This window comes from Wasmannia auropunctata, unplaced genomic scaffold (assembly GCF_000956235.1).
Source record: "Wasmannia auropunctata unplaced genomic scaffold, wasmannia.A_1.0 LD336095.1, whole genome shotgun sequence".
Classification (NCBI taxonomy): Eukaryota; Metazoa; Arthropoda; class Insecta; order Hymenoptera; family Formicidae; genus Wasmannia; species Wasmannia auropunctata.
In genome coordinates this window covers 1,860,063-1,887,354 of record NW_012026795.1, presented here as the reverse complement: position 1 = coordinate 1,887,354, position 27,292 = coordinate 1,860,063, and the positions used below count along the sequence as shown (strand labels likewise).

Below are 27,292 nucleotides of genomic sequence, written 5' to 3'. Positions count from 1 at the left end.
GAAAATTCATAGAAAATGTATGGATTACCGATCGCACATTCCCTTCAAACACCCATTTTTGAAGTGGCTTCCATTCCGTACTAGTAGCTCCATGACGTCTTGATATTAGGGTGTTTCAGCGAATCGCGAGTCGGCCGTAATTTGTCTCCTCGTAGCTCGTTAGTTACAGTCGCGCATATCGCGACGCGCTCTTTGCATCATGGAAGTGAACAAAGAAGAAATGTAGGTCATTTGTAAAACCGTCGATATCCGATACCGCTCCTTTTTTGCGGGCCGAAAAAAAACGATGTGACTTATTTCCTATGTATGATTTTATTTACTCAATGGTCTCTACACCGCCGCCGTCGCGCGCGCCATTCGGCGCAGTTATTTGCAATTGACAGACACGTATCGAATTTTGTGATCCACATATGACAATTGTATGACGGCTTTCTGCATTACAAGGAGTAAATCTATTACGCTAATGTTACATTTATTTAGACAAACGTAATGTTATATTTAATTAGATAAACGCAATGCTAGAAGTTTTATTCTCTTTTTTTTTTAATTCTCTGATCCGTACATTTATTAATTGTAAATGCAATTTATTTTCATCGAACCTCAAGCATATCTCTTAGTATTTAATCGACTGATTTATTAACAATTCCGCGTACTGCGTTTCCAAACAAAAACTTTGCTCTTTGAAAGGATATATTACACACGTGTCCGTGGTATCGTATATGTATAGGTATCTATAGAGGACGCTCTGCGACTGACCCGAATGCCTGAAGCGGTATTTGATTGAACTGAATAATGTAGGACGAAGGGCATTGATTCGCTTCCAGATAGTCGGCTCTCGGTATTCGCAGCGCAGTGCCGTAGCTTCGAAACCCTACGTCGCAGGTTTCCCTTCCCTTCGTATCACGCTCGCATCGTACATCACAACCGGCGCGAGCGAAATTTCATTCACGTACATGAGGCACCGCCGATCGACCACGAACGAGAATCATCCGCGCGACGTTCGGGAGAAACGCAGCGCGTAACGTAATATAATTAGCGGCGCGGTGCACAGTATTCGGCGGCCGAATTATTTCCATAAGGCTTAATTACTTGCCGCGAACTCGCTGCGAATTCCGAGAGTTGCGCGCATACCTTACGCAAAATCCACGCCTGAACGATGATGTTCTTCGACCTGGAATTAACGCGTCGGATCTGCATCCGCGCTTTTTCCGTCGCGGGAGCAATTCTCCCCCATTCTGAGTCTGTCGAACACGTTCCGTCCATCTGTTTTTAGTTCCAGCCTCACACACATGTGGATTTCTGACCTCATTCACAAGACACGTGAACGTGCCCCAACTTCTTCAGACTGTAACAGGTACCTATGGTCGTTTGAGCGTTACGAAAAGTATAGCGTTTCACTTAGCATTTATTCAATATGTATACTCAATATATGTATATATAATGTATACCGCGTATAGATCATTTCAACGGTCGATCTACGGACATTTGCGAAGGACACATCTGCATCGGCAAGTGCATCACGTCGAAGCACCCGTGCCTGGGCCCGGTGCACGTACTGCCATTTGTCGTTTAACAAATTTAACGCACGAAACGGTACATGCCGCGCGACACGGCGATGGCCCGTTTGCGATATCGTAAAACGTGCGGTATAACATCCACTCGGGCGCGTACCGACGATAAGCTTGATAACCTGTAACAGAACGATGTGGGCCTCGCTTCGGCGTAACGGCCGGCCTGTCAAAAGTAAGTCCCTTTAGGTGCCTGGCGGGGGTTGCTTAAATTTTCCGTTAACGCCATCGCATCCAGCCGCGATGTAAGTGAATTTTCGTTGCGGGGATTACGCGGCAGAACACTTTATCGACGTCGCCATAAAGTGATTCCCAGCGATTTCAGCTCGAACGTGACTCCTTGAAAGTCGTTTCCTGTCGCAATTTAATTCCACCCGAGTGAAAGAGCGGTTTTTGTTCGGATATAATAGGCGTTTTCATTATGCAAATGAATGTCTTCTTCTACTGCGATCTCGTGGTTCGAGCAGGTCATCGGCGAGAAATAAAACGGGACGTTTAGTCTAATAGAATCATTTAATATGCATTCGGAGGAATAGAAATTATTTTTATATAATACCGTCTTGCTTAAGAATATACGTTGATAATATTTAATGAAAATAGGTATTTTCTTAGTTTATTACTATTACAAAAAAAGCTTTTAGTTGAATATCACTTTATAAATTAGACGAAGCATGTCATAATTTCACAGTAAAAGCTAAAAACGGGGCTTCAAAAGCAAAAAATTAGAAATGCTTTTTTAAAAATCTCTTAATTTTTTTTACAAAATTTTTTTACGCAATTAAATTTGTTTACGCACATTTATCATTCGTTAGTTTTGCCACCGCATTTTAAGGTAACCCTTTAATCTTGTTAAGGAATACATGCAGTGTCGTATTACGAGATTTAGAACGGTATCTATTAGTACTTGAATCCATCCACGGATTTCGGAGTAAATGCGAAATATATTTGGGTTAATGGCAAAACTCATCACGCGAGTACGAATTTAGATTCCCAACTATGTCGTGAAAGTTCGTCTTCCAACCTGGATCCATCTACGTGCGGATGTACGCGAATGCAAATATTCGCTACGTCTTGATCGCTCCTGAACTCGCTGCGAAATAATGAATTAATATATTCCAACTATATGTAAACTCAGTTTCGCGTTTGTACAAGTACAAATATGCGGAATTATATTGTAAAGTACGCTAAATAAATAATTAAAATCGATTTCGCGTAACAGCGGGGCATGCCCTATTCGTAAGGATTACAACAGTCTGATTAAATGAAAACGACTGCGATTAAAGTTTTATTTAATATTCCAGACACGTTACTAGGCGTAAATTAAGAGTGCTTGCTATGCACTGAAATTGCAATTAACGCAATATACTGTCTACTTGATATGTAACGCACGTGTACGTCGATCCGGGACCGATAACGCCTGCTCGATATTACATTTTTTATATGGGTACATTTGAAAGATATTCAGGTTAATGGTGGATCCGAGGTGATCTGTTACGCGCGCAGGTAGAAATCATCCTGTGATTCGTTCCCTCGCGCGAGTGTTCTGCATGCAAACGTGTGCCATGGCCGCTTGATCGCCGCCAGCTTTGGAAACCACTCGTGCGGTAATGGCCGAATTAATATCCCGCGCATGGTTATGAAACCGCACGACTGGAATCTGGTATAACTCACTTCTGCCCGAGTTATTTTCTTCCGGTTAACTTTTGCGAGTATCGCCGCTACGTGCCTCCCAGAGCGAGTGATTCTTCGTCAGCTTTATCGTATTTTACACATGTATAGGTAGAATTTTATTTCAATTTTTGAAATAGGAAATTTTTAAAAACTTTAGATACGAAAAATATATATATAAGTTAAGAATAGTTAATTCCTATTCAAACCATAACTTTTTGATTTTAAAATACTATTTATCTAAAAATGAAAGATATTTTACTTGTAACTATGAATAATTTCAGATTTTATAATATTTTTTATTTTATTGTATTTTAACTTTGTATCTGGGCTTAGTTGTAACACTATCGAGATAAGTAGTAACAACATACAATAATTATCAAAATTATTTATTCTCGCAAAAATATTGTATTTAATAATATTCTATTACAGTTATATTACATATGAGTTATGACACATATATAACATATTTGTTAATGAAATATATTTTTAAGGAATACGTATATTAAAAAGTAAAAAGTAGAATAATTAATCAATAAAAAAAGGTCTTTCCACAGTAATTATAATAAACAAACTAAAGAAATATTAAAAGTAGTTTTTAAACGCAAACTTTTGTAGTGTAATAAGTACTCACATATATGATGAGGCAAGCTGCAACATGTTACAACTAACCTCAGCAAAATGTTACTTTTAGTCCCATACGAAATTAAACTAGTAATTTAAAAAATGTCTAAGGGAATTAAGTAAGAGGTAAAGGTTAAACACTTTAAGATTACATGTAAAAAGAAATCTTAATATATGTTTTTATATATTATTTCTTACCCAAATATTAATGTATAAAATTTCAGACCAAAATAACGAAAAAATGTAAAGATTATAAGATACTTACTTGTAATTTTCAACATACTCTTTCAAATACATTCCCGATGATAATGCGTGTGCTTCTAACTATTATCATGCAATAGCTAGCGCCATTATAAACTTATATCTCTTTCTTACGCTTTTATATTTTGTATCTTCATAACATTTTTTATATAGGTATTACAGCCTGCCCCTGTTACTTTTAATTTCAGTCTCTCCTAATATTTTAACTGTATTTGCATAATTATTGTGCATGTTTTATAATTAATATACATGTATTTACATTAATGTACAGATAAAATTAATTTATGAAATAATGCAACAATGATGATTTTGTGTGAACAAAAGATTTTTAACGGCTACATACGGCTTTGGAAGTAAAGAATTCAGAATTGCTTCGACGAAGACCAGCAAAATTTGCGATGTATACCAAAGTTCGTCTTCGCGAACTTGGCGAACCAGTTGGTTGCCAGCGAATAAATTGCCGCGTCGTTTGCACTTCTGTGCGATTGCTTCGTAAGCAAACTTCCTCGCTTGTCTCTTCGAGGGCAACGAAGCGGAAACGTTTGAACTCATAATCCTGCTCGTAAACACAAATGTCGAATGATTTTTCAATGATCTGGATCTGCTGTCATTTCAACAACATTTCCACATAAAAAGCATTTTTACAAATCGTTCGTATTTATTATAATTTAAAAAATTTTTAAAAATTTGCTTCTCGCAATTTTTAAATTTTTGTTGAATATTTTTTTGCCGTAAAATAATTTATATAAAATTTTCGTACAATTGAAATTCTCCCCCTTTTTCAAGTAAAATGAGGAACGTGTTTTTTTTATAATGTTATTGATTGGAAAATGGCAAAGAGAAAAATGGAAATCGAACGACGGATTGCTGTAGAATCGATCGATATGCTATCGAGGCATCCTGAAAACACGCACACCTAGTTATTCGAACATAACAGGTGCTCATGGCTATGCAGGATGCCAGAAAGGTATCGGGCAGGTATACGCAACACGTCGACGTCTAGCGCCATGGAACGTCGCGTGGCCGTGGTGGACGCAATTTACGGGCAACGTGCCAGCACGCGAGGACCATAAACCCTGGTATACCGATATGATGCGATGGCTGCGAGCCACTGGGCTCCATTTCCACGCGCCGGATATCAATTCAACCATTATCGCTCGTTTGATTCCCGAAGGAGCGCGTCTAGTGGAGAACACTCATGCGCCACGTAATCGCGAGCCCTATACACGCTGCATAACGATTTCGTCGCGCTGCACACTACGATGCACGATTTGTTTTGCTACTCGGCGCAATTTGTTGAATAATTAATAAGTCGCGTTATCGTCAAATAAATTGCGGTGATCAATTCAGATTTTAGATTAATTAAGATTAATTAACCTAATTTACATCGAGCAGTTGATACGCGTATTAACTAGAAACTTTCTATTAACTTAATTTCTACAATGTATAAAGAATGATGTGCTAAGCTGATACACTATGCATTAAGATGATTAATTAAATATGCATATCATGTTTACGTTTACATGCATCGCCGAAATTAAAAAAATTTAATAGAAAGCTACTAGTTAGTACACGTATCAAATGCTCGGTGTAAATTAGAACTTTCAGCCTTTCACTGAAAGGCTGAAATTAAGTACTTAAATGAAATATTTTTGCTGGGAAAGATGAGAAAAAGTTATAACTCTTCAACAAGATGCCATCCATTTTTAAATCTTATCGTCAAGATGTATTGTTTCAAAATAAAGCAGTTTACAAGTTGCATTAAAACCGTAGACGGTTTGTGATTTTATCGCGAAAAGTTTTTGGAAGAAATGAATTTTGGCAGATTTGGCAAATATAATTCGGTTACATATAAAATTCAAGTCAAACGAATGTATCATGAATGATTGCGGGCTTATTGAACTAAAGGAAAGATGTGTGAGAGAGAAAGAGAGAGAGAGAGTCTGTCTCTCACCCTTGCAGTTTAAAACAAGGCGTCCATCGCGTCGGGCAAAAAATAAAATTTCCTCTACAAAGATTCCCGCAAGGACGGAGATCCAATAAAAAAGGCTGCAGAAGAATACCTCGTACCGTGTGAGCCTTTATTCTCACCACGTTGCAGGTAATAACTCGTCGCAGAAATTTCCCTCTCGTCGTGAAAACATTATCCATATACTCGGTACCCACGGCCATTCTATTTATAAGCGTTGCCTTTTCTGCTTCTCGACTGTCTTTCCACGTCCCGCCGTATCTCACTAATGGCTTATTTCTTATGTGAGATGAGAGAAACGCGGTCGCAAAAGCGGAAGATTAGCCGTTGCTAATGAGAATTATCATGTCTACTTTCGCGCAAAGTGAATACTGGCCGAGACTGGAGGTATATCAAAAACGTTTTCTCAAATACGTTCTTAAAGAAATTTTAATGCAAGATAGAATAATTAAATGCTTCTCTATTTGCTTTACGTGTATAATGTAATTAAATTTTGTACGGATGTATTTTAATTACTATAATAGAGTTTGCTCTACGTAAAATTGCACACTATCATATATAATTATTTTCTGAAACAAGTTTTGAAACAAGTTTATATAAGAAATCGCTAATTCCTTATGTTGTTCGTGGCAATTACTACCTTTGTTAATTTTGTCATGTCTTTTCATTAGTTCTTGGGGCATAAGTACTTCCTAAGTGCCTGGCTAATTGAAGAACTCATTATAAGTTGAAATAATTCGCAAACAACGAGCGTGACCGATAAAATTCCGAAATTTGCTAACAAAGTCTCTAATTAACAATTTAATACAGATTTTTTCTTAATTGTTGTTTGTAATTTTTTTCTCACAATTACATATGCTTAATCTGACCACAGTTGAAAACTATTGCACAATTAAAACATACAAACGTTTATAACGAAGACATAAAAATGTGAAATATGTATATTAATATGGTATACTATCTTTTATCACTTTTAAATTTAATCTGTTGTGAACTATTTTCAGATGTTTTTTCCTAATGTCTTCTTTATAACGCGTTTTTTGGTTGCATTTTCCCTTTTTGATTTTTGCTTCGCAAGATACAATTATTGTATTACGTCTTTTTTAACATGCATCCTGTAATTACGCGTGTTCTCGTGTTCTCGCGCTTCGAATTGCCTCTTGAATTGGGTCTCTCTCTCGAATTGCCCTTTACTCCAGGGAAATACCAAGAAACGAAGCTTATCGCGCCCTTGTTAGCGATAATGCGAGAACAAGAGAGCAGCGGGCTTGAGAGAAGTCGTCACGCTCGCTCTCGCTACCTGTTTCGTAAGTTTATTAACGTACGACCGACTAATTAATCCCCAGCGGTCCTTTTACGGCCGGCGCCGACTTTCGCTCGGCTGCAAGACACGCGAAAATAGAAGACGAAAGCGAATGCGTATGCACGGCGAGCACGTAAGTTAGAGCTCTGAAATACCGTCGGAAAATCTGACGGCTGGAGGTGCCTTACGTTTGCGCGCGAGGTCAATGGGAAATTCGGGCGTAGCCCGCGTTAATGAAATTCCAGAAACTAAGTATGGCACGGTGTCGCTCTCGCCAAGTTCTTTCATTAGCGATATTTGACGAGTTTTCAAAAGGGAAATAGTCGTAAGGAAGAATCGTAATATGCAAACGGTTTGTGGCTCTGGAAATACATACGCGCGCGCGCATACATATTTGTACAATCGTCACTCATAAGTGGGTTATGTATATATAGTTAATAAAAGTTTTAGAGATAAAACTCATAAAATTGGATAACCACGCGACGGCGATGCGGATTTACAATTTCGCTCGTTTGAATTCGAAACAGGTCGCGAAAAAAAAACTAGGACATTGTAATTTAGCAATAACTTTATTTCGCTGGGTTAATTCGACCGACAATTGTATGTATAAATGATTCTGCAGAGCCGGCATGAAAGCGTGCTGTAATTAATGAATTGCAGCACACGGAAGCTGCAATAAAATCGCCCTTCGATCGAACGAGAGAGAGAGAGAGAGAGAGAGAGAGAGAGAGAGAGAGAGAGAGCCTATGAATTTTTGAGCGCGCTTATCATTAGTAGCGAACATCGGCATGCCTTTCTTCCTTTCCTTGGCTTTTCACCGCATCTCTTTTGAGAGGTGACCCTTTATTTGCGCCGAAGCTAATTAGGGCCTACGAGCCCTAGGCGGGGCTGAGCGCGTGTCGCTGTGCTTTTAAGTACGTGGCAAAGGGAGCTAAATTGAGAGACGGCGCCGCCATTTACAGAACGCATCACCGACGCGTCGGTCGATACGCGGCGGTTACTCCGCTTCAGAATGTAATCTGCGTATTTTGCATGCCGGGTGACAGCTCGGCGAAAAGGGGGCCGTCAGAAATAACCATACGTTATGCCTATGTCGCGTAGGCGCGGAATGTTTAGACCGGTATAACTTCACAATGCTGCCGCTCGCCTTCCGCCGTTCCGTACGATGTGTAATATTATGAAATTTATTTTAAGAGACGGCCTTTAGAAAAAAATAATAATAATTATTATCTCGCAAAATATAACACGCGCGTCCCTGTCCATTTTTTGTCGTTCGACGCGAACAGATGTCTCGATTTGTGAGAAACTGCTGAAAAAAAACTCGAACGCGCGCCGTATCAAAGGAGATATTGACGCGGGCGCGGGTGAACGAAGTAATTATAACATGTGCTCGTGCATTTTCCACATGAGAATACCCGCGCACTTTGCCCGAGTTCTCAGTGTTATTTTACTTTAGCTCCTATGCGTTCATGGTTCGATGCACGTCGCGACGACAATTCGCTTCGCTGACTTCTTCGCGCTGCTTCATAAAGCGGATAAAATACCGAAAGCGTTACAGAGCGGAAAATCCGTGAATCGCTTTTTACGCTCACTAAAATTGGATAATTAGGACAAAGGTGTTAGATTTTCGACGATGCATCTGAGGGAAGTGTGACTGCTTTCGCTAGGTTAAGACTTAATCGACGGATATTTGAGTATATCCGGCTAAATTCGACGACCGTTTAGAGTGAGTTTAAACACAATTAGTACAATCCTAGATTTGAAAATCTTATTTTATACATATATACATAAATGTATTTTTCCAGTTATATATGATAAAATTAGAGGAAAACGTCAAACGTCAAACGTTAAACGTTCAAAAACTTCAACCTAATTCTAATGACAGATTTTTTGCTTATTTCAGAATTAATTTAGTTTAATTTAAATAATAAAGTAAAGAAATATCCGATTTCAAATTTAAAAAACTTTATTCAAATTGAACAATAATTCTGAAATACATCATACACAATTCCATTATAAAGAAATTGTTGGACAAGAATACTATTTCAAATTTGATACAACAGTAAGCGAAAGTTCATCAAATAAGATATGTGAAAGGGCGTTGATAAATCGAAATAACATTCTTGAAAAGCTGTAGCGGACTTCTTTTAACGATCCGAATGAATATGTATTCGGACTATATTTAATCACTCGAAAGAACAATCGGCGAGTTCAGTACGGCTTTCAACGTTTTCCCCTCGTCTTCTGTTTTCCCTATCGGGAACCCTCTCGTGACGCGTCCCAGCAGGAAAATCTAATTTAAGTTGCTTGCGCATAGATTTGCACCACTTTCGATTTTGCATCCCGCGGAAAACTCGAACAATAGGCTCGGCGGCACCGACAGTCTATTCAAGTAGTAATGAATTTCATACATTTTCAAACTTGTATGCGGCGATCGCAAAGTTGTTCTCGTTAAAAATTTTCGAGACACGTTCAATATCATTCCACATTCTTGCCGCACATTATTATTTCGACATTCCGGGCATTCTTTTCACTCTTTTCCTATAAAATTTTTCTTCAATAAATTATACCAAGCATTAAGAGAGAAAGAATTTCGCGTTGCTCGTATTTAACATTTCGTAATTTAGTACGAATGTTACATCGAACATGGCTAAAACTATATGTATGTACACGTATGTACATAAGTATATATAATAAGGCTGTGGATCCTTATATTCAGTCTACGTCATGCTCTAGATGTCTAACTGTGTTAGATTATTCTATGCATCGCGGACACCGATTCCGACGGGAATTCGCATGAACTATGGAAGGTTCGTATCCGCGTGAAATGGAGCACCGGTGTCGCGCCTCTGTTGGCCGAAAGCCAATTAAGGCTTTTGATTAGACCGTGCCGAAACTTGAACTTGAGCTTACGGTGCGACCTTACGGTGCGGTTTCCCTCCCCCTCCCCGGTTTGACCGCACAACTATCGTGACCGCTCCAATGTACGCGTTATATGTATCGTACGTAAGCGTCAGTAAGTATGCGGCCGATGCGGAGGTGCTACTCTCGGCCACGTTAGTTTCCGCAAATTTGGAGGCATTTAAGTCTTCCGTTGTCCGCATCGTTAGCGGATTTCGTTAGCGATGTTTGCGCGAAACTAAGCCCGGGCGCTTGCATTTGTATGCTCCCGTGTGCGCGCCGGGACTTTTGTGCTCGAAAACTAAAACCCTCGATCTCGTGCGCTTACATTACCAAGGCGAGTACTCGGCTCGCCGCTTAAGGATGCACGAAGCCTGTTTGAATTCTGCACCTTGATCCGATTGAAGAATGTTTGAACTTTGAAGAATATAACAGACGCTGCTGTTTTTCGAAAATGTAAATTTAAGTGTTTTTTTTTAGTACAAGAACATAACTTATGTACAGATGTACTGAATTTTAAAATTATGCTCAGATGGACAATGTGAAAGATTTGCGTGATATAGATATCTTTAAAGTTCGATTGATATTGAAACTTTTACGTCTTCGTATTATCTATCTGCGCCGTCTATTGCCAACAATATAGAGGATTCGATAAGACTCACATACGCATATATACATACATATATTGATATATATATATATATATATATATATATATATATATATCACACATACATACATATATATACACGCACACAATAGGAATATATATAATATAATTACGCGATCGCGTGGGTAATCCGATTGAAATGCCTTGGTATTATTGATTTATACTACGGGCTATTATATTCTCTGCAGAACAGAATTAGTCGATCCTGTTCTAAATAATCCTTATAATTTTAAAGTGAAATTTTGAACGCTAACAAAAATTAATCTAAGAGCGCAACAATCTAAGAGTGAAATTTGAAAAAGAGAAAGATGGGGGGGTAGCTAAAGAACTAAATTAATAAAAAGGACAATTTCTATTAAGTTGACGTAAAATTGTCGTATAAGAACTTCTTTAAATTTATTATTCGGCGGGATCGGTACGGGAGGAAACGAGGATCGATAGAGTACTTTGGTTGCGGTGCGCGATGTGATCAAAGTTACCTGGTAGCCGCCGTAAACCCTTTCCGGATCAATGAAGCTTTAAACTTTTTTACCAGATAAGAGCTGCATCGCCTTTCAGCGTGCTCCACGAAGGGGTCGCGATCTTTTACGTGAATTAAGTACACTCCGTTGTAAGTAAATATGTCAAAAGAATATTCGCGTACGTAATGTTCCTTTCCGTTTATTACCCGGTCAATAGTATTACCTAGTCAATAGGAAATATGTAACAAGAATATAACAAGTATATAACATTTTAATTATTACAGCTTAAACGAATTTATTTTAAAGGGCTTTACAAAATGTAGGTCGTTTTAGAAAATATGATTAGTCTTATTCGCATATAACGATCATCCCTCATCGTGTAGGATATAAATTTAGTCTTTCCATATTACGTCACACCAATTAATGGTTTTCAATATCAACTACCGATAAAATTACTAAGGAAATGATAAAAAATTAAAATAATTTTCCGATATAAAATTTCATCAAAATTAAATCTGTTTTAGACATAATTTTATATAAAATTTTAAAAATTGCAGAATATATGTACATTGATATTTTTCTGGCCTTTAAACAAAGTCGCGAGTGAGAACGAATAGCTTTGTTTAACAGGATATTCCAGTGTATTGTTTCACACTTTCGAGGCGAACGACGGAAACGACAGCCCCCACTCGCGTTTCAATCCTGCCACCGGCAACTCGAGCAGGTGGCAGAAATCAAGGGTCCCTTTTGCAACGCGCGCAGGGACACGGCCGCGCTGCGCCGCATCGGTCTGCACGAGAAAAGTCTTTTCTTAAGATGAAGGCAACATCGCTACGCGACGGGGTATCCTGTTTACAGCGTGATCAAAGTTACGTCGTAGGCGGTGTATATATTCGTGGATCAATGGAGCTTCGAGCCTCGGCTCGCCTCCGCTTCGGCGTCCTCCCTACTTCCGTCCGCCGTCGGACGTCCCTTTCTTGCTCTCCTTCTCTCGCCTCTCTCGTCGCTATACACAGACAAACACACGTGCGATCTTCGGTCCAGAGCCTCTCTCCCGGACGCTCCGCCGAGCTTTTCCCGCAGCGACACATCCCGTCGGTGCACACCCACGCGTTAGCCGCACGTTGCTAGGCGATACAAATTTTGTACATCCCACGGCGATAATAGGCTGACCTACAATTAACATTATCCTTGATATTATATATTCCAGAAAAGCGAAGCAATAAACAAAAAAAAGTATGAAATAAAGCTTCTCTTGGTTATTACTTTATTGGACAATTGTGAATCTTATACATGTGTATTTTAAGATATATTTTTGTACGTTTTAGCTTTCATTTATATATTGTTTATGACGTACTCTCTGTAATTATCCCGTACTACTCGCTCGAGTCTAGACACTGACACGGCATTTGCAGCGGTGATTGCTTTCTACGATCACCTGGTGCGAAGCTTTGCAGAATTAAGTAGGTGCAATGCGAGAGACGTCATTTCGATGTCAGAAAGCTGTGTTTCCAGATGTTCGCGATCGTCTACTCTCTCTCTCTCTCTCCTTCCTTCCCTTCCTGCTTCTCTCTCTTTCTCTTTTCTTTTCCTGCGTCTAGCGCGGAACTGGCGTGGACGATACGTTAGCGTGATAATAATTTTCGGTGCCCTCCCTCAGCGTCTCGACATCCAACGGAGAGAATCTGGGAGAGAAGGCACGAACGCACACCGGTCGCAAACACTGACTGATAGACTTCGCTGACTTTCTGGAAAATTTACCGCACAGGCAAAGGGAGCGATGGTAGGTACTGCTTGGCAGAGACAGTTTTACGGCGGCAGTGGTGTGGACTAGTTTAGACTTTTTCCAAGTGTAACGACGGAAATGAAAAATGCCGTTGAGCAACAGCGTTGCTTTAACTTTGCCGTTACGTTACGAGACGAATGCACTCGAAGGGAATAAAAATGCTCGATGCCAGATGCGAATATTATTCCTCGTGACTTCGCCTTTTGTGCGTGTTCCTCGTAAAGAATGTCTTGGTATTTACTAAACGACGCTTATTTATTAGGATTCCTTCTCTAAGGAAGGAGCGCTACCGAGGTACGCTAAGAAAACAATCTCGGAGCGCTGTAAAACGTCCCGGGCATACCGTCGGATATTCAAAAAATTCTTTAACCCATTTAATTAACACATTTCAATTTTGCGTTTACGAATTAATTTTTGACGGCGTTTTTTAATATAGACGTTCCTGCAATTCTTTACTGCTGCGAAACAAAGTAAGTCTCGACAATGAACCAGATCTCGCGTAATTGGCATTCCTAACTGCAAGCATTGTGCCGATCGTGTCGCGTCGTTGTCTCGCAGGTGTCAGTATCATCAGTCGCGTGATGCAACGACGAAACTTGCAGGTAAACGATAATGCTCATGCAATGGCACTAACGTTTCCCCCGTTATTGAGCTGAGAGTCATCGTTGCATCGCGCGGGAATGCAGCTGCGTGCTATGTGCGACCAAGTGCACATCTCGCGAATATGCCGCGGCGCGGGCATGTGGTACCAGATGGACACAGTAATGTTTGTCTTTATGGAAACTGCTTCGCGTATCGTAATACGTTGATCTGCCACGTAGACGACGATAAAGACGGACCTCGCATGCGTGTTCGTAATGCGACTGTGTATAGCGAGAGCCATTAAATCTTTTCTACGTATCACTCAGGTAATTCCTGTTATAGAAATTCTGTCGATAAAAGAATTTTATTTCGCTACTATACTCGTGATGGATTTAAAATGCAAACGCAGCAAGTCTGCAATTGATACTTTCACTTTAAGCTGGTCTCAAGTGCACGAAGTTGGTTAAAATAACAGAAGACTCTTAAATCATTTATTTTCAGACTGATGTTAAACTCAGTTACCGAGAAATAAATAGATAAATAAATAAATTCCGCTAATTGATTTCAGTAAGATCCAAAACGAAATCTATCTTTATGTTAAGCGAAGAGACGGTAATTGTATTAAATATTAAGATCAGCATGTTTGTGTCCTGAACCTCATATACGTCGATGCGCACAATCGCAGCGAATAGACTGTCACTGGCATGAAAGTCTTTGTGAGGCCTAAACTATCCCGTTTTAGTATGAGAGACATGTCGAAAAGCTCGGAACTGAGAGAGTTAATCGAGCTGTCGTCCACACGTGACCCACAGTTAGGTGGGCTTCCGCGGAGGAGATATATATTACTATATGCATAAGGGCTGGGGGTGTGCGCGGCGATGATGCCCACGCGTGAATACTCGGGTGGGCGAATTCACGCTGGTATTCAAGAGGGCTGCCATTCATAGCGTGGATTCTGCCGGTGCCTGGAAGACTTAACCGGTCGAGACGATGAGGATGACGTCGGGGCTGTAAAAACCCGCCCCTGACGCCGTTCTATAAAAGTAATCCTATTTACCCGGTATATAAGTTTATTGAAAGTTGCTTCCTTCGAGGTTGAACCGCGGCAAACAAAAGGATGAGTGAGGATTATAAAGAATCTCGGCGATAATGACAATAAAATTATAAATTTATAGAGTATACCGATTCTCTCTCTTCAATTTTTCAGCAGGAGACTTCTCAACAATAATAAACTTTTTTCCCCGCTTTAATATTTTAATCTAACAGATTGTTGTCAATTCCATAAAAACGCCAATCAAATATATACCTAATTCCGATTCAATTAAAAGTCAATAATTATAGTCAAATGAGAAACACACTTTTTTATTAGATAATCAAGTGTAAAGTGTAAAAGAAGTTAGTTGAATGTAAGTTGCATTAAATAATTTTCGGGACGTTTCGAAAAATTGGCCTCCGATACCGAACTTGGCTTCCATTCACCTCATCGATCGTCCTCGGACACTTGCGTTTCCCAGTGTACTGGATACTGTAACAATCGTCCATTCTTTATTACGATCGGTATATTTTTACATTGCGGCATGTGTCGTCAGCAGTGACGTAGGAAGGAAAATATCGCAGCCCTACCGTTGTGCACGTGTCGAGCATACACACACGCGTGGATAGGCACATGATTCTTACAAAGACTGCCGTCCATGGCGATATACTTCCTGCAAAGCTCGTGTACTTCGTCGACGATGACAGTGACGTCGGCGAAAAGGATATCCGGCTGCCCATTCATGTCGGTGCGTATTTCGACACGTATTTCGACCAAACGAGTTTTACCGGCCATTATGTCACCGCCTATGCGGGCTATACTTCAACCCCTCTCTCTGTGTGCCGCGGCTCTTGTTTCCCACCAAATTCCACCCCCAAACTCAGTCTCATTAATCTAAATCGACGTAGACGACGTAAATGAAGCCATCGCGGTTCTTTTGTAAAGCCTTTGTGGGGATGCCATTAGAAGGCCTATCCTCCGTCAAATAGTGGCACGTGAGCTTTTCTCAGGCCCGCCAAAAAGTCACGAATGTTACTGCTTGCTGCTTTTGTGCGGATTTTTTTCTCATTTCTCACATATTTTAAAATAAAAATAATCTCGCTCGAAGAAAGTTTCATCGGCAGTACTGCATTCCTTTGTAATTTTTTTTTCTTTCAACATGTTACGCATTCGAAACTCTTCGTTGCAGCGATTTAAACTGTGCGCTTTTAGATACTTTCTTAAACTCGACATCTAAGGTAATACTTTTTAAATAGTTAAGTCAACAATAGTGACAAAACTTCTCTACAAAGTAACATTGTTGTCTCCCGTTTCTTCATTCTTTTCCGTTTTTCTTACTTTTTTTTAAGCATGTTTTATGTTTGAGAAGATATCATGCCAACTGCTAAGCAATCAAAATAATTCCATTTTATTCTGTGCTTTTCATAAAATATTTCTCTTTTCTCATTCATTTTATAAGTTTATTTTATTTGATTTATGTATTAATTCTGATCTAAATTCAGATTATAATTTAGATCAGTATAAAGTCATATGTATGTAAATTACGAATTTGTTTATCCATAATAGAAAAAGATGAAACATTCGCTTGATTTACACGAATGAGAAATTTAAAAATATTGTGCATAAAGTAACAATTATTTCATCGCGCTTAATTTACAGCTTTTCGTTAAGAGTCTAGAAATTTCGTTAATCCGCTTTACTAATTTCGAAAATGAAATGACGGTATACCGAGATTGATTCTATTCGTGGCATTTGCGAGGCGCATTTCCTGTGCCTTTTCCCAGGTTAATGTTGATTTTCAGGAATTTATTAGCAGGTATGAGGTAATCCTATTTATAGAATTCACGCATCTCGTGCTCTCTGACTGCTCTCAACATATGCTTGTTTCTCATTAACAATTTGACCGTTGTAGCAACTCAATTCGAGCGATAAAACAGCTTAATGCCCACCGAATGAACTGTTGTGAATTATGACGAAGCTTTATCGGGAATAACGAGAAAATACGTAGAAAAGTTGCGAAACTATCGTTTGAAATACGCTATTCGAAATACGAAATTTACGCTCGTTACTACAATATATCTCGTGTATTACCGAGATATATGCGACTTGGGTTATGCAAATAGCGTACGATGCAGTCCTTACGCGAACGCTATACGTTAGGCAGTTAAAATAACGTAGAAGGATAAGATGCTGTATAAACTTGTATACGGAGACAAAGTATGACAACAAGTGAAATAGCACGTGCACCGTTTTGTAAGCAAACCACATTTATCTACCGATATAACAGCTCGATATTTCTTCGAAGCGCAACGAATGAAACGGGGCGAAAAGAAAGATTAATTAATCGCTACGCTTTCAGTTTGTTAGATTAATAACTCTTTAACATAATTCTTTGATTTGATTAAATTCTTTCCCTCAAACGTATATAGTTCCCACGCTAAACTTCAATGACGATATCTTAATTACTTATTTTCTATCTGCTAGATCTCTTACGCGTAATTTGTGTGTAATAATTAGACGATATTCCCTACGGTTCTAGCGCTGTCTCTTCTTCCTTGAGGAGACTCATTAACACAAGTTCTCCATGGTGCACGGGAGTTGCAACGCACGTGCCCACTTAGTTTTCCCTAAGTTTCCCTTCGGTTTTACGTATGCCTCATTAATTACTGCCACATCGTCTTCTAACACTTGGCTAAATGGCCGTTGCACAATTCGGCAAAGTTGCTTATTGCTGCTCCGCTTCGCCGTCGCTTATTCAAGAAGTTCAAGACAAGTCTCGAATCGTATTACTTCCATACGAGGGGCCGTTAAAAGGGATTCACGCTTATCCGTCCTTTAGCGGTGCTATCGATTTTTTCAATTCATTAATATCCCTGAACGGCGGCGCGCTCTGCCTTTCGAAGCGAAAATTGGCCGATAACGCATTGCCGACTATATATATTTTTTTCCATATTCTACGCGATGACGTTTTGTGACTACGAGCTCGCGCTCGTTACCATCAAAGCGGCTAATTAAACGGAGTTTTTGATTTATTTTTCTGTTCTCGGAGCAAGCCGTCCGATAAATCGTTCATTGGGGCTCGGCCACTGGGGATGCGACGATAAATTACTTTTTACCGCATAATTAATTGCAGTCCTAATAATTCGGCCTGTTTACACAGCGCACGTATAGTCAAATGTGCGGCATGCGTTCTACGTTGAACGTTACAAAGGTGATTAATCAACGCCGCGCGATATTCCCGTAGTGTATAAACTAGAAATTAACGTCGGATCGATATATGCGTAATACGTTTGACTAATCTGATTAACGATTGCATTAATTTCATTCTTGTGATCCGGAAATGCTCAACGAGAGAAATGCCAGCTTGAAAATAATTAACCCGTAGATGTAAGTAGGCGTAAGTAATTACACATGTCCAAATAATCGCGCAGCCATTATCGTTTCAATTGAAATAGATGCATTAGAGATAACTCAAATTTCTATTTCAAAAAGATACGCGACTTTTTCGACTCATAGAATTTGATCGACCGTTGGTAATATCTTCTTTTAAGGACCTTATTTATATTTTAGAAAAAAATAAAATATGAATTTATTCTAAGCGGAAAAAAAATCTCAAACAGAAATCAAATTTTACGATATGAGTCCAATGAATCTACATGTGTTAAAAACGTAGCAACGTTTAAAAAACTCAGTGCCCTTTATTCTAAAAAAATAACGCATTTTAATTACATGCAAACGACAATCACGTCGGTTCAATGTTAAATTAATCATTGTACGTCGCGAGACTTTAATTCTATGCAAACGGAATGTACCGTATTGTATTATGCATATAATGTTCCCTTGTCAACCCGAACGACCCCGAGTTTCGGGCGAACCGAGTTGTACGAAGTACGTGATTATCGGCCGACGGAATTCGTAACATGATGAAGCGATGAATTCTGCGAGCAAGTTCCAGACCCTCCAAGATACCCCGGTGTACCCCGCTTGAACTCGGAATATTAATGTATCCTAAAGGGAAGACGAAGCAGGGAGGGGGAGAGAGTCGGAATGTGATCGCGAAATATTTGAACCAGGCGATAGACCGTGTTCCGCGCGCGGCGGCGGTAAACGTTTCACGGCGCACGGGTAGGTATATTTGTCGCGACCTCACCGATACCTCGGCCCTCGTCTTCAATGGGCGCACGTGCGCCGAATTCAGCCGCGGGGCCGTCGACCATTATTCTCCCCGTTGGACGCAGTCCTGTTGCATCTCGTATTCTGCGGCGTCGGCTGCACACACCGCGGCGGAGTCCAAAACTTGATCCCCGCAGCGGCACGTGCTCGAGTGCAATCTGGCCCCGGAACTGGCCGGGGACGGGAATGCGTTCGCGCCCGTGTTTGTCGAAGGATTAAAGTAGTTTGCCCGCGCTGTCGTTCAGCCGCGGATAGACCGAAACCGAACGAAAGTGGACCAAACGTGCGCTCCCAGACGGCTTCGGCTCTATCGACGCTCGTGCAAGTTGGGAACTCGCGAACTTTATAATCGTCGACGTGCATTAATTTATCCCTCTCCCCAGTGCATTAGAACTGCCGAAAGATGATCAATTGCGAGCAAGTGGCGTTAGAATTTACAAGGGATTTAAGATAAAAATTATACACTCGTTTATTTATTTAATTCCTTTCGACATGTGAAAGGAATTTATTTTATACGAAAAGTAGCACGCGACGCTGCAACATTTCGTTTTCATTTGAATTTCACTCGAGCAATTTTAATTACAAGTTCTTTTTTGTATTTAGTTATATCTTAATTACATAACGCAGTAAACTTCTATTCTATTGTATATTTCAACAAGAGAATTTATAACTTGTTACATAATTTATATCTGAAAAGAGAATGATGTAATTTATATACATTTTATAGACTTATATACAATTTATATACATTTAAAATAGATATGTTAATCCTACTATTTAATCTTATTATTTAAACGTAATATAAAAAATATCATTAATTATTGACTGACTACTGCAGTAACTCCGCAATATGTTGAAACCAATGAGAAAAAAAATGCGTGCAGCTTTTATCAGTATAAAAAACTAAAAACTGCGTAAATAATTGCTTTTTGGCGCAAATTGCTGACTGTTTGTGAGAACAGAAAGTAGTGAATAGAAAAAAATGTTTCCGGAATTGTTTATTCTGTCCATTGTAACAGAAATAATTAAATTGCCTTCTATTATGCTTTTTTTGCGAAAGAAAAAAAGGCTGTTCAACGAAGCGAGGATCTTTTCTCTCGTATCTGTTCGTAAATACGCTTTGACAAGGGTCGCGATTATTTGCGACTCACACCCTCCGGAATAACGTACGAGACTTGACTGACATTCGATTTTTCTCGTTCTTTATCGCAGAAAGCCTTTGCGGGCACCACGAGAAACGCTTACTGAATCACCTGCTGGCAAATTACAACACCTTGGAACGACCGGTCGCGAACGAGAGCGAGCCACTGGAGGTGAAGTTTGGCATCACTCTGCAGCAAATCATCGACGTGGTAAGTTTTCAAATCTCTTTCCCTTTTGCCGTATATTTCACACGTTAGTATATTACGTACAAAGTACACACATACATCGTAGTCTCAGAACATAATATATAAGTATATTTATTTATGATATTATCGGAAAGAGAGAAAGAGAATTATATTTGTTATATCAACTATATTTCAATACATAACGATTAATGTCACAGTACACATTTGACAGTAATCAGTCGAATGTGTAATAGCTAACATTGATAGCAACACATCTAAAGTCAAACATCTTCACTATCTTAAGTATAGTGAAGATTAGCGCAAATGTATTGTATTTGAAATCTTATGGATGGAGTATCCATTATGACTGGCTATTCTGCAGCCCCCGTGTGAACTCTCGCGATAAGAAGCGCCAAGATTAGCCGCGCAAGTTTTTACAAAATATCGGGCTTATCTAAATGAGAGCATAGTTAAGCGGGGACGAATGAGGTAAGATTGCATTACGCTCTCCATCTTTGCACTCTCTCCCTCACCGCGGTTATTTACTTTCATCATCATTATATACAACGTATACCATCTATATACGCGGTACATGGCGCAGACGTTACGGTTTCCTAAGGAAAGATCTGGAAACGCGTTGGCAGTAAAACGCGCTGGCAAAACAAAAAGAATCCAGCGTGCCGCCGTTAATTCTGTATTTAAGAAAATTCGCATTCCGCAAGATGTTACGTGAAAGAAGTTCATTGAATCCTTTTACAAATTATTTCGCAAGTTATGCAACAACATACCAAACGACATACGAAATTACAATTCAATTTTGCGCGAAAAGTAGAAATTATTACGCGAACGTTCTTATTACGAATTTACTGTATTATAGATGAGACCCATATTGCAATTTCAATTGAAACGTTTCGATTTGGATGAGAAATATGCCGCTGAGGCGGATGTCAATTCTTGGCAGGAAAAGTAGAATACATACATTTTTCGCGTGCACGATAAAATGTTACTAAATCCTTTATATCTATATCTTTCCGTTCGTAGCAATCGTATATATTAAATTTTCATCGATTGCAGCATCGTGTATATCTTTTTCGTATCTTGGTATTTCTGATGCACGCATATTATATCGGCCAAGCTTGAAATTGCAGGCATACCGAATGATCCCCGTAGACTCCCGGTTTGGAGAATAGTCGATATCGTTCTATAATCGTGAGCATTATCGCGATCCGTATAAATAAAATCCTGACTGATCAATATTTGATGGGCATAACGAATGGACGGCGTTCAAACCGTTCATTAAGAATTTACGATGCAGGAGTTTTTTTTCCCCCTCGATTCCCAATTACAATTATAAATTGACTGGGAGGGAGGGAGGGGGAGAGGGAGAGAGAGAGAGAGAGAGAGAGAAAGTACGTGCAATCCACTTCGGTTCCGCCAACTTGACGGGAGTAATATATAGCCGGGATTAAAGAAACCGATTGGAGGTGTTTCCTCTCAAAACATCCTTGTGGTCAGAGTTAACGGCCGAGGGAATATATCTGTCACGGCCGAGCCTCTTTACGTCACAGGCTTCCGATTTACTTTTCACTCGCAACGAAGACCGCAGGATTTTACAACGTTTCAACATACTTCTCGGAATGCTTTTGCCGTCACTTTCAATATAAATGAAATTTATTCAGATATTTTTCCCACTATTCGGATTCTTCCGAGCCGTAATATGAGTAACGTTGATGCAGCTTAATTGTAGAAAGTAAATACTGTTTTACGGCGAACGCGCGTACGCCGCGCGCGTGTCGCCGGCATTTCTTTTATTTATTCACAAAGGATATGATTATCCGGATAACACGAGCCTTTACCTCTTCTTATTCGGTTTCGCGTCATCATTATTATTATTCTCGTTGTTATCGTTATATTCCGCCATAGCTTTCCCTTTAGAAGTTCATACAATCTGATATATTTTCTGTAAAAACAAAAGGCCGCGCTATGTGTTCTGGACATTAAGAGCACAGACGTTTCCGGAGCGAACTCTCTTTCTTTCCTCTAGTAGCAAAACATATTCCATTACAACCCCTGCGCGCCACCCTTACGTCCGCGGCGTCGCGTCGTTCCGCTAAGTCGCATCGCTCAAACTGACTGGGCTTTTTGCCGTTGCCCTTTTCAAAGTATCGTTGCCTTTGGAAATTACGGGTATCTCTGTAGTTTTCTTATCTGGCATGAGTTGCAACAAGAAGCCCCCGGCAACCTTAATGAATTAATTCATAAATCTTATAGTGCAAAAATTCCTTTTATTACTTTCGAATAAAATCCTTGAACTGATTTCTTTGTACAGTTAATGCAATACAGCTGTGCAAATCGCCGTTTAATATTTTATACACGGAATATACATAGTATTATTATTATTATTATTATTATTATTATTATTATCATCATCGTTTAAATAATTGTTTTACAAATACCTGTTAAAATTATTTTCGGAAAATTACTAAGAGGAAGGTATCAGTTTAAACAAGACGCCACTTTGTTTACAGTTTTTACACAAAACATATGTTGACTATTTTAACTGCGCAAAAGTGTGTATAGGGAGCAGCTGCGAAGCTATCAACATTAAAGAAAATCTTGATGCTTGCAAGCTTTGGAAAAATACGAAAACGTAGATCGTAAAATATGCTCTTTCTAATATTTCTTACGTAATAACTGTCTGTGATTCGACGTTACCTTAAAACCGGATATGTAATATACATTTTTGATCAGTGTCTCATGACAGTCATATGGTATAAATAAAATATGGGAAATCGTTAGATATGTGCATACAAGCTGCAGTGACATTTTTGCATAACAATTGGAGGGAAGATGCCACCAAATACAAAACACAATTTTTCGTGCTTGACACTTTTATTAAAATAATTTTATGACCTAAAATTTTGGTTGTTTTATATAATTTATAGATATTTTAAATTTATAAAATGCGATGTTTAAATCCGCTGTTTGCAATATGTTTTGCAATGTTTTATGGTATTAATATTTTTAGTTTACATTTTATCACAGATTTTTGTTTTAATAACTTAAACTTGATTGTGTAAGTAAACAGTTTTCTATTACAATTTTTTAGTGTGTCATACTATTTAATTGCTTGTGATATTTTCCCACATAAGAGGTGGCATCTTATTTGTACGGAGGACTGCCACTTTTGCAACACGCCATTTTTGCAAAGCATAACTTATCAATTTTTTTTCCAATAAATATGGAATATCGAAATTTTAATTTCTCATTTGGTATATATATGAATATAGGTTTTTAGAACATAAATATTAATTTTTTATAGTTTCATTTATTAATATATATGAGCCCGTTATTAGAATTAAATGTTGCATTTTCCTCCGAGTCATCTGATATAATAAAATTTAATAATGTACATGTAGTGTACTTTAGGAAATTGTTTTGTTATCATTTATCAACTATATGTATATATGAATATACATATAATTTTATAGTTAAAGTAAATGTCGAATGCAAATAAATTAACGCAATTGCGCTTAAAAAATTGTATACAAATAATAGGAACTTTGGTATTATCAAATCGTGGGTGTTTTATGTTTCGGATTGTGGGATGTAATCAGCTTGCAAAGCAAATAAAGCCAGCGTTGAATCAATCGTATTAAGAGTATTAATACCTGTTTAATTAATAATGCGCTGTAATATTCATGTAGGTACATAAATAGAAATAAATCGAGCAATATTGTATATTACAATTATTGTAGAATAATTGATGTAAGTGTATACATTGAAAAGGCCGCGTTATCTTACTATCGCGAGATATAAACGACATAGCAACAAAGCGAATCTCTTTGACGGCTAATCGATAGAATCGAAATACATTGATATTCCGTCCAACTGTATTCGGATTCCTATGACAGCTTACCAAAAGAGCCGATATTGCTTTTTTAACTTAAAAGATTTCGCGTGGATTGTGTGTACGTATATCTATATGTGTGCGTATGTGTTTAGCATAAATCCGACATCTTCATCAGCGCAGAAAGAATCCACAAAAGTCCTCAGAATAGTGAAGACAGATTGCGAATAATAATTTTGTAATGAGGTTATGTTTTAGATTTTTTAAATTTATATACGAATGTGATCTGCCCAAGTCTCTATATTAATTTTAATTGAAGATTAATTTGGCTCAATTTGATCTCAGTACAAACCTTTATTAAACCGCCACTCTTTGTAATCTAATAAATACGAGAGTACCAGCTCCGAAAAAGTTCTTCATTAATACATTAAAGCTAAACTTTTATTCGATGCCGGAATTGGAAAGCGAAGTCCTTTAATTGGTCACATAAGTAGAAAAGTTTATAATGGCAGAAACCTGATTCCGTACGTTGGGTAAAGCGGAGAACACGATAGCGAAACAAGATCAACAGAACTTTCGGCATTCGTGAAAGCCGGCAAGATGAAACTAATCACGTTTTTTACGTACCTAGCAGTTGAAAAATCTCATGAAACAACGCTATCATTTACGTGAAAAATATTAATTCTCGGAACTGTTTTATCATTGCATCGGTAAATACGAATGTTTTCTGTCACGCGAACGTTTACGGTAATTACCGCATACGTCATATTGCGCGATTTTTATCACCTCTTCGACAACACGCGTCGGGATATAATATCGCAAATAATGATCGCGTTTTTCTTAATTCCATTTCCAAGTTCTTCAGCGTGCTATAAACTTTTTACGTTTAACGGTAGGTCGTAAACATTTGACCGCGCTTAGTCACGACTTTTTCCACTTCTCGTGGCCGATGTGACGTTGAGTAGCGCTACTGCTTGGCTCACCACTGCACTGCTGCAATCGAGCGACACATCTATCTCGCAAAAGGACTTATTTTTACTGTATTTTCAGCATACTATTTTTCCGCTTACTGCTGTCAAGATGTGATATATTATTTTTCATGAAATTCGTAAATTATACGCCTTATAAATAAAAGTGAACGAAGAATAATATAAGGGCATAATTCTAACTTGATATTTTTGGTCGCGCTTTCTTCTTTAAAATGCGAGAATACAACAAAAATTATTAGCGACACGGTTCAAAGTTTTTTGCTTAATGTAATGCACATGTGCAACTTGTGCATTACGCGGTCAAAATACACGCGTCGTAAACTTTTTGCGCCAAGCGACACATTTCATCGATTAATCATAGCGTATATTGCAGAACTCCTGTTTCGAAACGGTCGCGCCTTTCCGCTTGACGAATGTTTATGCACTTTGTCAGCGCCTGATGACGTTAATTATCTTGATTAATCGCTTGTCTTTAATTAAGATTTCTTGCCTCCTCCGTGAATAAATCGTGCAACGATACGCGGATATTTATTTGACTCGAGCTCGTTTCCTTCGTGGACCGTCTCTTCGTCGAGTAAAATCCCTACAATCCCTGAATTCGTAATACATTTCATTCACTGGTGAACGAAAAGAAATGCAGTGGCATTGTTACCGCCATTGTCGGCCACGAAATGAAACTCTTGGAGTTTTTATCGATCAGAAATCGCGAATTTTATGTACATCTCCGCAAAGTCTGTCGAATAATGTTGAACGTCAAGGGGAATCCGTATGCCAATTTCGCATCATTTCAGACGGGAAAGTGAGCCGTGAAATTCGCACTTTTTTATTCATCCCGCCTGCCGGATTTCGTTTTGAGCTGAGCTCAGCGCATTTGATAGATTGTTATATCACGTCGACAGTTTGTAACGCAAAATGTATTACGTATAAAACACCCAACTGGGTAACACACTGTCTGTTACGAGAAAATGAAGAATTTATAGACATTCTGGAAAAAAAAATTATTCTGGTTTGAAAATCTCGCTTTTATTCTGTAAAAGCGAGATTTTACGTTAAAAAAGGGAATTAATTTTTATCTATTTATTACGACATCTATTTGAAACCTAGAAATATTTGCGATAACTTCATTAGTCTCAACTACGATATCTCATGGATTCACGATGAAACAAATATTAATTCGTAGCACCGCTCGTAATTTTGTTTGCTTTTACCCAAGCGGACGCTACGAGTGATGAACATTGCGCTATACCGTAAGTTTTTAGTCTTTGTCGCAAGATGCAATTACTGTCGCGCCAATAAGTCAGTCATGACAAAACGCGTCCGTGTTACTCGTACATAAAGAACGCCGATGTAGCGGAAGCGGAAGCGTGCCGCGAAAAGACGTGACTACGAAAGAAAGTGCAGGTCGTAACACCGGCATCTTCGTCACGCAAAATCCTTTAGATATTTCGCCATTAGATATTTCATACTGAACGACAAAAAAAACAAAAACAAAAAAATTTGACAGAAACCTGAATTTTCTTTCGACTTTACGTATATTGCGCTTTTCATTAATCATAACAAAATATAAATAAATCAAAAACTATTTTAAGTTAAATATTAAATTTTTTTTAAATTGCATCTTTGTATTTAGTACAAAATATAATTTTGCTTGCGGTAAAATAAACTTTTCATTGAAAATACGTCTTCTTCAATTATGTATGTTTAATGATGTAAACTGGATTGAACGTTATTTTGGATTGCTTAACGGAAAGATTACACTTTTAATTTGCATTATTTCGTATAATTCTTGACTCTCAATTTCTCGAATTAATTAATTTTTTTTTATTAAAATTTAAAATGTTTTTCATAATTACTCGAGATTACAGCGAAACACTTGTATTATAAACAAATTACTTGTAAACAAATTATCGCGATCGAATATATTTATCGAATACATTAGCAGATTTTGCTAAAATTAACAAATAACTTGAAGAACATGTCTACATTCTACGGCTCGTAACCGCTATCTTATTTTTCATTCGACGTCATACGTTTTTGCGAAAGAGAGAGAGAGAGAGAAGATTTTCAGACAGAAAATATTTATCGTTCACTCGTGCTCCTCAAAAGCTACTCGCCAATTTATTCTC

At 38.5% G+C, this 27,292-nt stretch overlaps 1 protein-coding gene across 4 annotated transcripts in view; it reads left to right on the top strand.

The window, feature by feature from the left end:
* LOC105462690 (neuronal acetylcholine receptor subunit alpha-7) overlaps nt 1–27,292 on the top strand; it is a 213,285-nt gene that overhangs the window by 38,924 nt on the left and 147,069 nt on the right. For all 4 annotated transcript variants that reach the window (XM_011709490.1, XM_011709489.1, XM_011709488.1 and 1 more), the window contains exon 2: nt 20,212–20,351. In XM_011709490.1, coding sequence (XP_011707792.1) covers nt 20,212–20,351 — 140 coding nt within the window. The remainder of the gene's footprint in view (nt 1–20,211; nt 20,352–27,292) is intronic.